Raw genomic sequence first — 17,534 nt, forward strand, 5'->3', positions numbered from 1 at the left:
ACTCTCCTCTGAACCTCTGACGCTCCCTTTCTGTCCTGGCTGATCTTCCAGCCACCGACAGGGGTTCCCAGGGTGAGGGAACCTCTCCTGTTTCATAGCACCCTCCCAGGGTGTAGGTTGAACACCAATTCCTTTTTTTTTTTCTCTTTCACCCTGCCCAGTTACATGGTGATCTTTCTTGCGGCTCTTGTTGTATGAGATCTTTTGCCAGTGTTCAGTAGTTATTCTGTGAGAACTGTTTCACATGTAGGTGTATTTTTTATGTATTTGTGGGAGGAGGTGAGCTCCATGTCCTTCTATTTTGCCATCTTGATCTCTCTGGTACCGTTATTAATATGCTGTGTTTCTACATAATAGCAATAAAAGTGTGGACACCAAAATTTAAAAATACAATACCATTTACAATTGCTTAAAAAGAAAATCAAAGCTTTAGTTCGCTTCCTTCTCAGTACCAAGTCAGTGGTTTTCCTAGCAGAAGTCTCCGGAGATTGATTCAAGATGGCAGAGTAGAAGGACATGCTCTCACTCCCTCTGGTAAGAACACCAGAATCACAACTAACTGCTGAACAATCATTGACAGGAAGACACTGGAACTCACCAAAAAAGATACCCCACATCCAAAGACAAGGGAGAAGCCACAATGAAACAGTAGTAGGGGCACAATCACAATAAAATCAAATCTCATAACTGCTGGGGGGGTGACTCACAAACTGGAGAACACTTACACCACAGAAGGCCACCCACTGGAGTGAAGGTTCTGAGCCCCACGTCAGGCTTCCGAACCTGGGGGTCCAGCAACGGGTGGAGGAATTCCTACAGAATCAGACTTTGAAGGCTAGCGGGATTTGATTGTAGGACTTCGACAGGACTGGGGGTAACAGAGACTCCACTCTTGGAAGGCACACACAAAGTAGTGTGCACATCGGGACACAGGGGAAGGAGCAGTAACCCCATAAAGACTGAACGAGACCTATCTGCTAGTGTTGGAGGGTCTCCTGCAGAGGTGGGGGGTGGCTCTGTCTCACCGAGAGGACAAGGACACTGGAAGCAGAAGTTCTGGGAAGTACTCCTTAGCGTGAGCCCTCCCAGAGTCCGCCATTAGCCCCACCAAAGAGTCTAGGTAGGCTCCAGGGTTGGGTCACCTCAGGCTAAACAACCAACAGGGAGGGGACCCAGCCCCACCTATCAGCAGACAAGCGGATTAAAGTTTTACTGAGCTCTGCCCACCAGAGCAACAGCTAGCTCTACCCACCACCAGTCCCTCCCATCAGGAAACTTGCACAAGCCTCTTAGATAGCCTCATCCACCAGAGGGCAGACAGCGGAAGCAAGAAGAACTACAATCCTGCAGCCTGTGGAACAAAAATAATGTTCACAGAAAGTTAGAAAAGATGGAAAGGCAGACGGCTATGTACCAGATGAAGGAACAAGATAAAACCCCAGAAAAACAACTAAATGAGGTGGAGATAGGCAACCTTCCAGAAAAAGAATTCAGAATGGTGATAGTGAAGATGATCCAGGACCTCGGAAAAAGGATGGAGGTAAAGATCGAGATGATGCAAAAAATGTTTAACAAAGATCTAGAAGAATGAAAGAACAAACAAACAGAGATGAACAATACACTAACTGAAATGAAAAATACACTAGAAGGAATCAATAGCAGAATAACTGAGGCAGAAGAACAGATAAGTGACCTGGAAGACAGAATGGTGGAATTCACTGCTGTGGAACAGAATAAAGAAAAAAGAATGAAAAGAAATGAAGACAGCCTAAGAGACCTCTGGGACAACATGAAACACAACAATGTGTTTATAGGGGTCCCAGAAGGACAAGAGAGAGAGAAAGGACCCAAGAAAATATTTGAAGAGATTATCGTCAAAAACTTCCCTAACATGGGAAAGGAAATAGCCACCGAAGTCCAGGAAGCGCAGAGAGTCCCACATAGGATAAACCCAAGGAGAAACACACTGAGACACAGAGTAATCAAATTGGCAAAAATGAAACACAAAGAAAAATTATTGAAAGCAGCAAGGGAAAAATGACAAATAACATACAAGGGAAGCCCCATAAGGTTAACAGCTGATTTCTCAGCAGAAACTTTACACACCAGAAGGGAGTGGCATGATATACTTAAAGTGATGAAAGGGAAGAACCTACAACCAAGATTACTCTACCCAGCAAGGATCTCATTCAGATTCCATGGAGAAATCAAAAGCTTTACAGACAAGCAAAACCTAAGAAAATTCAGCACCACAAAACCAGCTCTCCAACAAATGCTAAAGGAACTTCTCTAAATGGGAAACACAAGACAAGAAAAGGACCTACAAAAACAAACCCAAAACAATTAAGAAAATGGTAAAAGGAACATACATATCGATAATTACCTTAAACGTGAATGGATTAAATGCTCCAACCAAAAGACGCAGGCTTGCTGAACGAATACAAAAACAAGACCCATATATATGCTGTCTACAAGAGACCCACTTCAGACCTAGGGACACATTCAGACTGAAAGTGAGGGGATGGAAAAAGATATTCCATGCAAATGGAAATCAAAAGAAAGCTGGAGTAGCAATTCTCATATCAGATAAAACAGACTTTAAAATAAAGAATGTTACAAGAGACAAGGAAGGACACTACATAATGATCAAGGGATCAATCCAAGAAGAAGATATAACAATTATAAATATATATGTACCCAACACAGGAGCACCTCAATACATAAGGTAACTGCTAACAGCTATAAGAGGAAATTGACAGTAACACAATAATAGTGGGGGACTTTAACACCTCACTTAGACCAATGGACAGAACACCCAAACAGAAAATTAATAAGGAAACACAAGCGTTAAATGACACAACAGACCAGATAGATTTAACTGATATTTATGAGACATTCCAACCAAAAACAGCAGATTACACTTTCTTCTCAAGTGCGCACAGAACATTCTGCAGGATACGTCACATCTTGGGTCACAAATCAAGCCATAGTAAATTTAAGAAAACTGAAATCGTATCAAGCATCTTTTCTGACCACAACACTATGAGATTAGAAATCAATTACTGGGGACAAAACGTAAAAAACAGAAACACATGGAGGCTAAACAATATGTTACTAAATAAGCAAGAGATCACTGAAGAAATCAAAGAGGAAATCAAAAAATGCCTAGAGACAAATGACAATGAAAACACGATGATCCAAAACCTATGGGATGCGGCAAAAGCAGTTCTAAGAGGGAAGTTTATAGCTATACAAGCCTACCTCAAAAAAAGAGAAAAATCTCAAATAAACAATCTAACCTTACACCTAAAGGAACCAGAGAAAGAAGAACAAACAAAACTCAAAGTTAGCAGAATGAAAGAAATCATAAAGATCAGAGCAGAAATAAATGAAATAGAAACAAAGAAAACAATAGCAAAGATCAATAAAACTAAAAGCTGGTTCTTTGAGAAGATAAACAAAATTGATAAACCATTAGCCAGACTCATCAACAAAAAGAGGGAGAGAACTCAAATCAATAAAATTAGAAATGAAAAGAGGAAAAGTTACAACAGACACAGCAGAAATACAAAGCATCCTAAGAGACTACTACAAGCAACTCTATGCCAATAAAATGGACAACCTGGAAGAAATGGAAAAATTCTTAGAAAGGTATAGACTTTCAAAACTGCACAAGGAAAAAATAGAAAATATTAACAGACCAATCACAAGTAATGAAATTGAAACTATGATTAAAAATCTTTCAACAAACAAAAGTCCAGGACCAGATGGTTTCACAAGTGAATTCTATCAAACACTTAGAGAAGAGCTAGCACCCATCCTTTTCAAACTTCCAAAAAATTTCAGAGGAAGGAACACTCCTAAACTCATTCTATGAGGCCACCATCACCTGGATACCAAAACCAGACAAAGATGTCACAAAAAAAGAAAATTACAGACCAATATCACTGATGAATATAGATGCAAAAATCCTCAACAAAACACGAGCAAACAGAATCCAACAGCACATTAAAAGGATCATACACCATGATCAAGTGGGATTTATCCCAGGGATGCAAGGATTCTTCATTATAGGCAAATCAATCAATGTGATACACCATATTAACAAATTGAAGAAGAAAACCATATGATCATCTCAATAGATGCAGAAAAAGATTTTGACAAAATTCAACACCCATTTATGATAAAAACTCCCCAGAAGGTGGGCATAGAGGGAACCTACCTCAACATAATAAAGGCCATATATGACAAACCCACAGCAAACATCATTATCAATGGTGAAAAACTGAAAGCATTTCCTCTAAGATCAGGAACAAGACAAGGTTGCCCACTCTCGCCACTATTATTCAATGTAGTTTTGGAAGTCCTAACCACGGCAATCAGAGAAGAAAAAGAAATAAAAGGAATACAAACTGGAAAAGAAGAAATAAAACTGGCACTGTTTGCAGATGACATGACACTATATAGAGAGAATCCTAAAGATGCCACCAGAAAACTACTAGAGCTAATCAATGAATTTGGTAACATTGCAGGATACGAAATTAAGGCACAGAAATCTCTTGCATTCCTATACACTAATGATGAAGAATCTGAAAGAGAAATTAAGGAAATACTCCCATTTACCATTGCAACAAAAAGAATAAAACATCTAGGAATAAACCTACCTAGGGAGACAAAAGACCTGTATGCAGAAAACTATAAGACACTGATGAAAGAAATTAAAGATGATACCAACAGATGGAGAAATATACCATGTTCTTGGATTGGAAGAATCAATATTGTGAAAATGATCCTACTACCCAAAACAATCTACAGATTCAATGCAATCCCTATCAAATTACCAATGGCATTTTTCACAGAACTAGAACAAAAAAATCTTAAAATTTGTATGCAGACACAAAAGACCCCGAATAGCCAAAGCAGTCTTGAGGGAAAAAAACGGAGCTGGAGGGATCAGATTCCCTGACTTCAGACTATACTACAAAGCTACAGTAATCAAGACAATATGGTACTGGCACAAAAACAGAAATATAGATCAATGGAACAAGATAGAAAGCCCAGAGATAAACCCACGCACCTATGGTCAGCTAATCTATGACAAAGGAGGCAAGGATATACAATGGAGAAAAGACAGTCTCTTCAATAAGTGGTGCTGGGAAAACTGGACAGCTACATGTAAAAGAATGACATTAGAACACTCCCTAACACCATACACAAAAATAAACTCAAAATGGATTAGAGACCTAAGTGTAAGACTGGACACTATAAAACTCTTAGAGGAAAACACAGGAAGAACACTCTTTGACAGAAATCACAGCAAGACCTTTTTTGATCCACCTCCTAGAGTAATGGAAATAAAAGCAAAAATAAACAAATGGGGCCTGATGAAAGTTAAAACTTTTGCACAGCAAAGGAAACCATAAACAAGATGAAAAGACAACCCTCAAAATGGGAGAAAATATTTGCAGACGAATCAACGGACAAAGGAGTAATCTCCAAAATATATAAACAGCTCATGCAGCTCAAAATTAAAAAAAACAAATAACCCAATCCAAAAATGGGAAGAAGACCTAAACAGACATTTCTCCAAAGAAGACATACAGATGACCAAGAAGCTGCTCAACATCACTAATTAGTAGAGAAATGCAAAACAAAACTACAATGAGGTATCACCTCACACCAGTTAGAATGGGCATCATCAGAAAATCTACAAACAGCAAATCCTGGAGAGGGTGTGGAGAAAAGGGAACCCTCTTGCACTGTTGGTGGGAATGTAAATTGATACAGCCACTATGGAGAACAGTATGGAGGTTCCTTAAAAAACTAAAAATAGAATTACCATATGACCCAGCAATCCCACTACTGGGCACATACCCAGAGAAAACCATAATTCAAAAAGACACGTGCACCCCAATGTTCATTGCAGCACTATTTACAACAGCCAGGTCATGGAAGCAACCTAAATGCCCATTGACAGACAAATGGATAAAGAAGATGTGGTACATATATACAATGAAATATTACTCAGCCATAAAAAGGAACGAAATTGGGTCATTTATAGAGATGTGGATGGATCTAGAGACTGTCATACAGAGTGAAGTAAGTCAGAAAGAGAAAAACAAATATCATATATTAACGCATATATGTGGAACCTAGAAAAATGGTACAGATGAACCAGTTTGCAGGGCAGAAATTGAAACACAGATGTAGAGAACAAATGTATGGACACCAAGAGGATTGGTGAGGTTGGGTGAGTACATGCAGACCCTTTAAAGCAATACTGCGTGCTGCTCCCCGGCGGGGTGGTGGTGGTGGTGGTGTGATGAAATGGGAGATTGGGATTGACGTGTATACACTGATGTGTATAAAGTGGATGACTAATAAGAACCTACTGTATAAAAAAATAAAATAAAATTCAAAAATTAAAAAGAAGAAAATCAAAACTCCAAAATGCTATTGGAAGAAATCAAAGATGATCTAAATAAATGGAGAGACACACAAGACACACAGTGTTCATAGACTGGAAGACTCAACATAGTAAAGATGTCAATTCTTCACAAATTGATATGCAGGTTTAATGCAATTCCTATCAAAATGCCAATAAGATTTTAAATATAGACAGAATTATTCTAAAATTTATACATAAAGGCAAAGGAACCCAAATAGCAAAAACAGTTTTGAAAAAGAAGTGAGAGGAAACAATCTATATGATTTGAAGAGGTATTTTATAGGTAGAGTAATCAATTATCAGGGAGTAGGACCGGTAGAGGGATAGACACCTAAATGAATGCAACAGAATAAAAAACCTCAAAAATACATCCACACAAATATACCCAAATAATTTTTGAGAAAGGTGTAAAAGCAATTCAGTGAAGAAACAGCCTTTTCAACCAGTGGTCCTGGAGTAGTTGGACCTCTGTAGGTTAAAAAATGGACCTCAACCTACTCCTTACCCCTTACATAAAAATTAACTCAAAATAAATCATAAACTTAAATGTAAAACTATACAAAACTTTTGGTAAAAAATGGGAAAACCTAGGGTTAGGCATTGAGTCCTTAGCCTGGATGCCCAAGCACGATATATAAAAGGAAAGTTGATAAACTGACTTCATCAAAATTAAAAAGTTTTGCTCTGTGAAAGGCCCCGTGAACAGCATGAAAGACAAGGTACAGACTGTGAGAAAATATTTGTGAGCCACATATTTGATGAAGAGTATCTAGAATATGTAAAGAATGCTCAAAACTCAAATAAAAAGAAGAGAAACAATCCCATTAGAAAATGGGCAAAGACATGAACAGACGTTTCACCAAAGAGGATATACAGATGGTAAATAAGCACATGAAAATATGTTCAACATCATTAGCCACTAGGGAAACAAGAATTAAAATCACAATGAGATATCAGTACATATCTGTAAGAATGACTAAAATAAAAAATAGTGACAACACCAAATGTTGGCAAGGATGCAGAGAAACTGGGTCACACATACACTGCTGGTGGGAATGTAAAATGGTAGAGCCACTCTGGAAAACAGTTTGGAAGTTGGGCTTTCCTGGTGGTGCAGTGGTTGAGAATCCACCTGCCAATGCAGGGGACACGGGTTCGAGCCCTGGTCTGGGAAGATCCCACATGCCACAGAGCAACTAAGCCCGTGCGCCACAACTACTGAGCCTGTGCTCTAGAGCCTGCAAGCCACAACTACCGAAGCCTGTGTGCCCTAGAGCCCATGCTCCACAAGAGATGCCACCGCAATGAGAAGCCCGCATACCGCAATGAAGAGTAGCCCCCGCTCGCCACAACTAGAGAAAGTCCACGTGCAGCAACAAAGACCCAACGCAGCCAAAAATAAATTAATTAAAAAAAAAAAACAGTCTGAAAGTTTTAAAAAGAATTAAACATGATTATCATACAACCTAGAAATTCCACTCTGGGCATTTATTCCAGAGAAATGAAAACTTATATTCACATAAAAACCTGTAAACAAATATTCACAGCAGCTGTATTCGTAATAGTAAAAAACTAGAAATAAAAAACTGGAAATCCAGATGTTATTCAACAGGTGAATGATTAAACTGTGGTACATCCATATCACGGAATACTACTCACAATAGAAAGGGTGAACTACTGATACACTCAACAACTTGTATCAATCTCCAGTGAATTATGCTGAGTGCAAAAGGCCAATCCCAATGGTTATATATACTGTGTGATTCCATTTATATAACACTCTGAAAAACTGGAGAAATGAAGGGCAGATTAGTAGTTGCTAGGGGTTAAGCATAGGGGGTAAGGAAACAGGGTAGGAGGGAATTGGGTGTGGCTACAGAAAGACCACACAGGGATCCTTGTAGTGATAGAATTGTTCCGTATCTTGACTCTGTCAGGGTCAAATCCTGGTTATGATATTGTACTATAGTTTTGCAAGACATTATCACTAGAGGAAACTGGTAAAGGGTACAGACAATCTCTAATATTTCTTACAATTGCATGTGCTTCTACAATTATCTCAAAACAAAAAGTTTAATTAAAAAAGAAAAAAACAGGAACAAACCCATAAATCATACTATTTACTTACTGAGCATCTGTTATATGGCCAGGCCCTATGTCAGGTACTCACATGAAATATTTCTTATTTTATTTTTCATGAACTCTACAAATATTATGCCTATTTCCTAAATGATCTTTCTGGAATACTGTTTCTCTGTGACACTAATAGTCTTCCTTGAGGGGTGTTCTGCAGAAAGGGTTCCTTAATTAAGTAGTTTGAGAAACACAAAAACAACTATTTTCTTTTCTACTGTAAGATTTTTCAAGGCCTTTAATAAACTCATGTACATTATAAATATTCAAAAGGAGGCCATCACACACATCTTTCCTCAAATTTCTTTAATTTTAGAACTCTTGGTTTCATGTGATGCCTATTAACAACTTACTTAAAGAATTAGTATTTCTTGCAATATACCATAATAAATGTTGGGTTATAAGTTTTCTATCAGTATCCCTTCTGGAGTTGGGTTTTATGTGTTATTTCAGTTTAGGCTACAGATTTACCACCTAAGTGTACTCTTTTGATGATCCAAACTACTTACCATGTAACAATATAAATAGATCGAACTACTAATGTGAAGACCAACATTCCATACATGACCTGAAGAAGAAAGGGAAAATGAAGTTAGTAAAATCATGATTCTTTGGCAAAGGAAGTATATTTTGCCTACAAAAGTAGTCCTCCCAGTTAAATGTAAACATTTATTATCTTTCATTACATTTTAAAGAACAGATGTATACTTATATAATGAAGAGTTATACTAACCTTTGTGGAAAGAGCCTGCTTGTGAATAATCAATATCAGAAGTCTCATGTCAATTTTAATTCTGAACGGTTCCATGAAATTTTAAATATATGCTAAAACCTGAACAAATGCTGTATTTTTGCCTCATATTCCCTAGAGATCCTTTCCTTCTTGTTAGCTTCACTTTCAACAAATGATTCTACTTCCCATCTTATAAATCTGAACTCTTTTAAACTCTCCTCCCAAGTGTTTGTGCATTCATATGCATCCTCTCCCTGCATTCTTTCTCCCATTCCTAGTTTCTAAAGAAAGAAGTGCCCATTTCTTCTTGACCGAGGTTAATCTACTCCCCTGTGTTCTTTATTCTATATGCTCCCACATCTTCCCAGACTTGGCTCCAACAACTAACCTCTTTCTCTTCTATATTGAGCACTGGATAGGTACTACTACCTGGAAACCTGAACCTAGTGGGAAAATTTAACTTTTAAAAGTGTGAAATATTAAATACAAGAAAACTGCATAGAATATAAATGTATAACTTAAATATTTTTAAAGCCAATAACTGGGAAAGTACCATTCAGGTCAAGACACATGTTATCTCTTCCCAGTTCAACCCTCTCCCCTACTCCTTAGAGGAAACCACTCTCCTGACTTTTAAAATAAACACATTTTCTTGCTTTTCTTTACGTGTTTACTAACTTAAACTGGCGTCCTAAATATGCACTCCTAAATAAGTTTTTAAAATTTTAATTTACAATAGAATAATGTTACATACATTTGTTTTCTTTTAGAATTCAATTATGTTGTATACGTAGTCATAGTTCATTCATTTTTGATATCACATAAATAAATACCATAATTTGTTTACCAATTCTTGTGTTGATGGACATTTTGAGGTTATTTCCAGTTTTCACTTCTATGAACATTTTTATGCATATATTCTAATACACACATACAGAAGTTTCTCCAGGGTATGTACCTAGGAATGTAACTGCTGGGTCAGAGGGTATATTATTATCAAAATTACTAAAAATGTCAAGCTGTTTTCCAAAGTGGTTATACCAACCTTTACTACAACCAATGTGTATTCTGAGTGTTTCTTTTATGCCACATACTCAAAACATGATATAGTCAGACTTCTAAATTTTTGTCAGTCTATGTGGTTTTTAATATGTATTTCTCCGATTACAGGTTGAACACTGTATGTTATGTTCACTGGCCAATTGATATGTGCTATTGTTCAAACCTATTTTTTAATTCGGTTGTCTGTCATTTTCTTACTTGTTCCTGTTTCAACTTTAAAAAACCTTTAAAATTAAAATATAACACATACACACAAAGTGCTCAAAACATAAACACTGTTTGAGGATTATCACAAAACAAATATCTTTGCAATTTTTGACTTCATAGGTCAAAAAACTGAACTTTGGCAGAATACCATAAATCAACTTCATACTGCTCTCAAGTTCTATACCCTTCTCTATGCTGAGGGTTACCACTATGCTGACTTCTCACATTAGAGTTCAGTTTTGCCTGTTTTGAACCTCAATATAAATGGAACTCTGTTTTATAAACTTGTGTCAAGCTTCTTTTACTCAGTATTGTGCTTGTGAGCCTCATTCAACTTGTTATACGAGCTGTGGTACATCAGTGTTCATTACTATCTGATATTCCATTATTTAAATATGTATATTTTATATATCCATTCTACTGCTGATGGACATTGGGGTCTAAGTTTTAGCTATTTATAATAATCCTGCTATAAACATATATAACATAGGAAGAACACTCTGACATAAATCACAGCAAGATCCTTTTTGACCCACCTCCTAGAGTAATGGAAATAAAAACAAAAATAAACAAATGGGACCTAATGAAACTTAAAAACTTTTGCATGGCAAAGGAAACCATAAACAAGATGAAACGACAACCCTCAGAATGGGAGAAAATACTTGCAAATGAAGCAACTGACAAAGGATTAATCCCCAAAAGATACAAGCAGCCCATGAAGCTCAGTATCAAAAAAACAAACAACCTAATCCAAAAATGAGCAGAAGATCTAAACAGACGTTTCTCCAAAGAAGATATACAGGTTGAAAGGCACCAGTCTTTCAACTGAAAGGATGCTCAACATTACTCATCATTAGAGAAATGCAAATCAAAACCACAATGAGGTGTCACCTCACACGGGTCAGAATGGCCATCATCAAGAAATCTACAAACAATAAATGCTGGAGAGGCGGTGGAGAAAAGGGAACCCTTTTGCACTGCTGATGGGAATGTAAATTGATACAGCCACTATGGAGAATAGTATGGAGATTCCTTAAAAAACTAAAAATTGAACTACCATATGACCCAGCAATCCCACTACTGGGCATATACCCTGAGAAAACCATAATTCAAAAAGAGTCATGTACCACAATATTCATTGCAGCACTATTTACAATAGCCAGGACATGGAAGCAACCTAAGTGTCCACCGACAGATGAATGGATAAAGAAAATGTGGCACACATATACAATGAAATATTACTCAGCCATAAAAAGAAACGAAGTTGAGTTATTTGTAGTGAGGTGGATGGACCTAGAGTCTGTCACACAGTGAAGTAAGTCAGAAAGAGGAAAACAAATACCATATGCTAACACATATATATGGAATCTAAAAAAACCAATGGTTCTCATGAACCTAGGGGCAGGACAGGAATAAAGATGCAGACGTAGAGAACGGACTTGAGGACATGGGGAGGGGGAAGGGTAAGCTGGGACAAAGTAGAGAGTAGCATTGACATATATACACTACTAAGTGTAAAATAGATAGCTAGTGGGAAGCAGCTGCATCACATGGGGAGATCAGCTCGGCGCTTTGTGACCACCTAGAGAGGTGGGATAGGGAGGGTGGGAGGGAGACGCAAGAGGGAGGGGCTGTGGGGATATATGTATACATATAGCTGATTCACTTTGTTATACAGCAGGAACTAACACAACATTGTAAAGCAATTATACTCCAATAAAGATGTTAAAAAATATATGTGTCTGTGTGTGTGTGTGTGTATGTGTGTATGTATGTAATTTTTGGTGTACACATTCAGGGATTTCTACTGGGCATATGCCTAGGAGCCAAGGTCCTGGATCATAGCGTATGCATAAACTCAAGTTTAGTCGTTTTTACAAACTCTTTTCCAAGGTGGTTATACCGATTAACACTCCCACGTGCAGTGTATGAGTGTTGCTTAGTAGCCTTGCTAGTCAGCCCTCGGTACTATAAAGTCTTTTTTATTTTAGCCATTCTGTTGAGTACGTAGTGGTATTTCATTGTGTTTTCAATTTTCATTTCCATGATGACTAATATAGATTGAATACCACTTTGTATGTTTATTGGCCATTTGGATATAATCTTTTGTGAAATGTCTCATCCATTTTTCTACTGGGTCTCCTACTTTTTTTATTGGTTTGTAGGAGGTCTTTCCATATACTAGTCTTTGCTTGATTATACGTGTTGTGAATATCTTATTCCACTCTATAGTGTTATATGTTCACTCTCTTTATGGTGTCTTTTTATGACCGTAAGTTCTTAATTTTAAGATTAAATTAGTGTTGTCTGTGTCTTGTAATAATGGTATAGATATTTATTCATTTAGGTATTCTTTAATGTCTGTAAATGTGTTTTATAATTTCTTCCATATATAGGTCTTAGACATTTATGCTAGATTTACTCCTAGGTACTTCATAAATATTTTTAGATGATTATCATAAGTAGTAATTTTTAAATGTCATTTTCTACCTGTTTGATGCTATTATATATAAATACAACCATTTTTTTGCAAACTGCTTTTATATAATGTGACTTTACCTTTTAAAATCTCTTCTAATAATTTATTTGTAGAGTCTTTAGGTTTTCCCTATATACATTTGTATATCACTTGTGAATATTTAGTTTTGTCTCGCCCTTTTTAATTCAATAATTTTAATTTCTTTTTCTTGCTTAACTGAGTGGGCCTGGTCCTCCAGTACAATATGAATAGAACTGGTGATAACAAGTACTGCTATCTCATGCTCAGTCTCAAAGAGAAAGCTTTCAATGGTTCATCACTAAGTGTTACATTGAGTGTAGGATTAAAAAAAAGTTTTTTTTAAATAATCTTTATCAGATTAAGAAGCCCTCTTTTATTTCTAGTTTGCTAAGAGTTTTTAAAAATCATGAATTAATATATTTTATCAAATACTTTTTCTGTATCTCTTGAGATAATCATATAATTTTTGTCCTTTAATCTTTTAATATAATTTTCTAATACTGATTAATAGTCTAACCAACTTGATACTCCTGGGATATATCTAATTTAGTCATTATCCTATTTTTGTTTATACTGGCTGATTTGGTTTGGAAATATTTTGCCTAGGACTTCTGCCTGTTATTTTAACTCTTTCAAACTCTCCTTACTGGTATGAAAGTTTTGCTTGTCTCATACATGAGTTGGAGAGTATCTCTTCTTTTTGTTCGATTCACTATGAGAATCTGTGTAAGACTGGAATTATTTCTTCTTTTAATGTGTGGTAAACATTCTAGCAAAGTCATATTTGCACACAAATTTCTGACTACTTATTGAACCACTTTTCATTGTTATAGGACAATTCAGGTTTTGTATTCTCTGTACGTTTCTACAGGTTATACTTTCTTTAGGAATTTGTCCATTTAAAAAAATAAAAATGAAAAATGTAAATTTATTGGCATAAAGTTGTTCATAATATTCAATTAACTTTTTAATGTTGCCAGGACTTGATGTGATATCACTTTTTCATTTCTTCTTTTTTTAATATTTATTTATTTTTTGGCTGCATCAGGTCTTAGTTGCGGCACGTGGGATCTTTCATTGTGACGCACGAGCTCACTAGCTGTGGCATGTGAGATCTCACAGTGCACGGGCTCATTAGTTGAGGTGCACAGGCTCTCTAGTTGTGGTGCGCGGGCTGCAGACCACATGGGCTGATTAGTTGTGGCACGCGTGCTCTCTAGTTGTGATGCACGGCCTCAGTAGTTGTGGTGCGCAGGCTTAGTTGCCCCATGGCATGTGGGATCTTAGTTCCCCGACCAGGGATCAAACTGGCATCCCCCTCACTGCAAGACGGATTCTTAACCACTGGACCACCATGGAAGTCCCTTCATATCTGATATTGTTTGTGCTTGCCTTTTCCCCTCTTGATCAAATTCACCAAGGGTATGTTAATTTTACTTGTCTGTTTAAAGAAGCAATTTTTGGCTTTGCTGATTCTCCCCCATAGTATATTTGTTTTCTATTGTATTCCTTTTTGCTTTTATCTTTCACTTCTTGAAATATATGCTATATCTTTCCTTTTTTAGCCTTTTTTTCCTGGTACACACATTTTAAGGCTAGATATTTCCCTCCAAATATGAATTGTGCTGAATCCAATAGCTACATTTTTTAATGTGGCTATTCTTTTATATACATACATATATATATATATATATATATATATATATATATATGTTTTGGCTGCTCTGGGTCTTGGTTGCTGCACATGGGATCTTCGTTGAGGTGTGCGGCATCTTTAGTTGTGGCATGCAGACTTCTTAGTTGCGGCATGTGGACTCTTAGTTGCGGCATGCATGCGGGTTCTAGTTCCCTGACCAGGGATCAAACCCGGACCCCCTGCATTGGAAGCATGGAGTCTTACCCACTGGACCACCAGAAGGTCCCCCCAGTTTTAACATGTATTTATTTTCATTGATTCAATTCAAAATATTTTCCAATTTCTATGATTGGAAATTTCTATATTTCTTTGAACTATATTATTTAAAATTATATTACTTAAATTCTAACATAATTGCATTACAGTCAGAAATTATATTCTGATTACAGTCCTTTGAAATTTGTTAAGACTTACTGTATGAGCAAGTATATGGTCAATTTTTGTAAATGTGGAAAAACAAAGTGTTTTCTGCAATTGTTGGGTGCAGTATTTTACATTTGCTCTATAGGTCAAGTTTTTTAATCAAGCAGTTTAAATCTTCTATATCTTCTTGAGTTACTGAGAGTTGTGTATTAAAATCCCCAAAGATTATAGATTTTTCTATTTTTTCTTCTAGTTCAGTCATTTTTTTCATTATATATGTTGAGGTATTATATATATTAAAGGTACATACAAGTTTTAAATTAATACAATTTTCTGAATTGAATACTTTTAATACTACAAAGTAATCCTTCTCTATCAATAGAAATACTTTCCCCTTAAAGTCTATTTTGTCTGTTATTAAAATAACTATACCATATTTCTTTTGCTTAGTGTTTGCATGGTATATATATTTTTCCATACTTTCACTTTCAATCTTTCTATACCCTGATGTTTTAGGTGGACTCTCTTATAAGGCCCTGCTATGACTCCTGCCTACTACTTGTGGTCTCTCTATTAAATGGAATCCAAGAAATATGTATTGAGCATTGTACTAGACCCTGTGGACATCATGGTCTGAGTAAAGGGTTAACTAATATCCAGCCTGGGATGATGTAGGCCTGGCTGCGTATGACCTCAAGTCTTCCAGCCTTGAATACAACAGTTAAGATAAATGGGGAATGTTGTGTCTGCTTTAGTTGTTGTGAAGGATTGCACCTAGGTTGCAGGCTTGGGGCCTGCATTAGAACAGTATAAAAGATGCCTATTATAAAGAATGGTAGGGGAAAAAAAAAAGAAATAAAAAAGGGGCTGTAGCTTCTGCATGTTACAGTGACTTCCACTACACTTAGCTCTCATCCCTGGCAGATGTACACAACTTATGTGGATGAGAGGGCAAAAGAAGCTGTGTATAAGGATAGCGCTGAATCTCCTGATGAGATGAAAACATTACACTTGCTGTATCCTCGACCTAGTATTCTACAATAAAGCTAAGTAAACACAGTATTAGATGAAAGCCTATTAGAGACTGGTTGCCCACCTGAATCAATAATTGCAGCCATGCTGCTATAATCGTGAACAAGAAAGGCACGATCCCTGCCCTCACTGCAATTACAATCTAGTAAAGAGAGGTATAAGTAACCAGGCAGTTAAAATGTAGTATTTTAACTCTGACAGGGACTGAACAGAGTATTTTCTAAGCACATAGGAAGGCCACCTAATCCAAACTTATGCAGATCAGAAAGACTTCCATGGACTAGGGATGTAATGTACAACATGAGAAATATAATTAACACTGCTATACGTTATATATAAAAGTTGGTAAGAGAGTAAATCCTAAGAGTTCTTGTCACAAGGAAAAAACATTTTTTAAAATTTCTTTAATGTTGTATCTATATGAGATGATGGATGTTCACTAAATTTACTGTGGTAATCGTTTCATGTTGTATGTAAGTCAAATCATTATGCTGTACACCTTAAACTTATACAGTGCTGTATGTCAATTATGTCTTAACAAAACTGGAAGAAAAAAAAGACTTTTTGGAGGATTTAATGTTTAATTTTATAACTGAAGTATTAGTAGGACAAGCATTATTAATAATAACAAACATTAAGAGAAGGTGGAAGACAGTAATGGTCATAGCTTACATTCTGGGGACTAGAAAAATTAATGCTGTCTAGAATATATTGTTGGAGAGAAGAGTGGGAAAAATGAAGTCAGAAAGGTAAGCAGAGGTCAAGTCTGGCTTTTCAAGTCATGTTAAGGAGTTGGACTTTATCTTAAGAACAATGCAAAGTCAATGTAAGTTTCAGCAGTAGCTCAAAATGATCACTCATGTATTAGAAAGATGTCCCTGTCATGTTCGGTGGAAAATGAATTAGGAGGAGGCAAGACTGATGGAAAACAGACCACTGACAAAGTATTGCAGTGACCTAGGTGAGACATGGGGCCTGAACTAGGGTAGTGTTACTGGGAAAGGAGAAAAATGGATAGATTAGGGAAATATTTAGGGCTTAGACTGATAATTAATTTGATATGTGAGTTAGTATAAGTTGGGAAAAATCAATGATAGCCTGGTTTATGACTTAGGCAGTTGGGTGCATAGTGAAATTGTTTATTGTGTTAAAGAATAATATGAAAAGAAAGACAGGGGATAAAAATGTTGACTTCATTTCTGGATATGTTTCGAGTTTGAGGTGCCAGTTAGATATCCAAGTGGAGATCTCCAGCAGGAGTTGGATATCTGGGTCTAAACCTTAGAAGAAAAAACTGAGCTGAATTAACAGATTTATGACTCATCAGCATAGAGAAGTCAAAAGAAACGGATTGTTCAGG

At 36.5% G+C, this 17,534-nt stretch overlaps 1 protein-coding gene across 2 annotated transcripts in view; it reads right to left on the reverse strand.

Moving 5' to 3' along the window:
* Positions 1–17,534, reverse strand: part of ACER3 (alkaline ceramidase 3) — a 185,481-nt gene that overhangs the window by 33,091 nt on the left and 134,856 nt on the right. For both annotated transcript variants that reach the window (XM_029209021.1, XM_029209020.1), the window contains one exon: positions 9,091–9,149. In XM_029209021.1, coding sequence (XP_029064854.1) covers positions 9,091–9,149 — 59 coding nt within the window. The remainder of the gene's footprint in view (positions 1–9,090; positions 9,150–17,534) is intronic.

The sequence above is a fragment of the Monodon monoceros genome, unplaced genomic scaffold (genome assembly GCF_005190385.1).
Source record: "Monodon monoceros isolate NGI ecotype Baffin Bay Population unplaced genomic scaffold, NGI_Narwhal_1 Super_Scaffold_7, whole genome shotgun sequence".
Classification (NCBI taxonomy): domain Eukaryota; kingdom Metazoa; phylum Chordata; class Mammalia; order Artiodactyla; family Monodontidae; genus Monodon; species Monodon monoceros.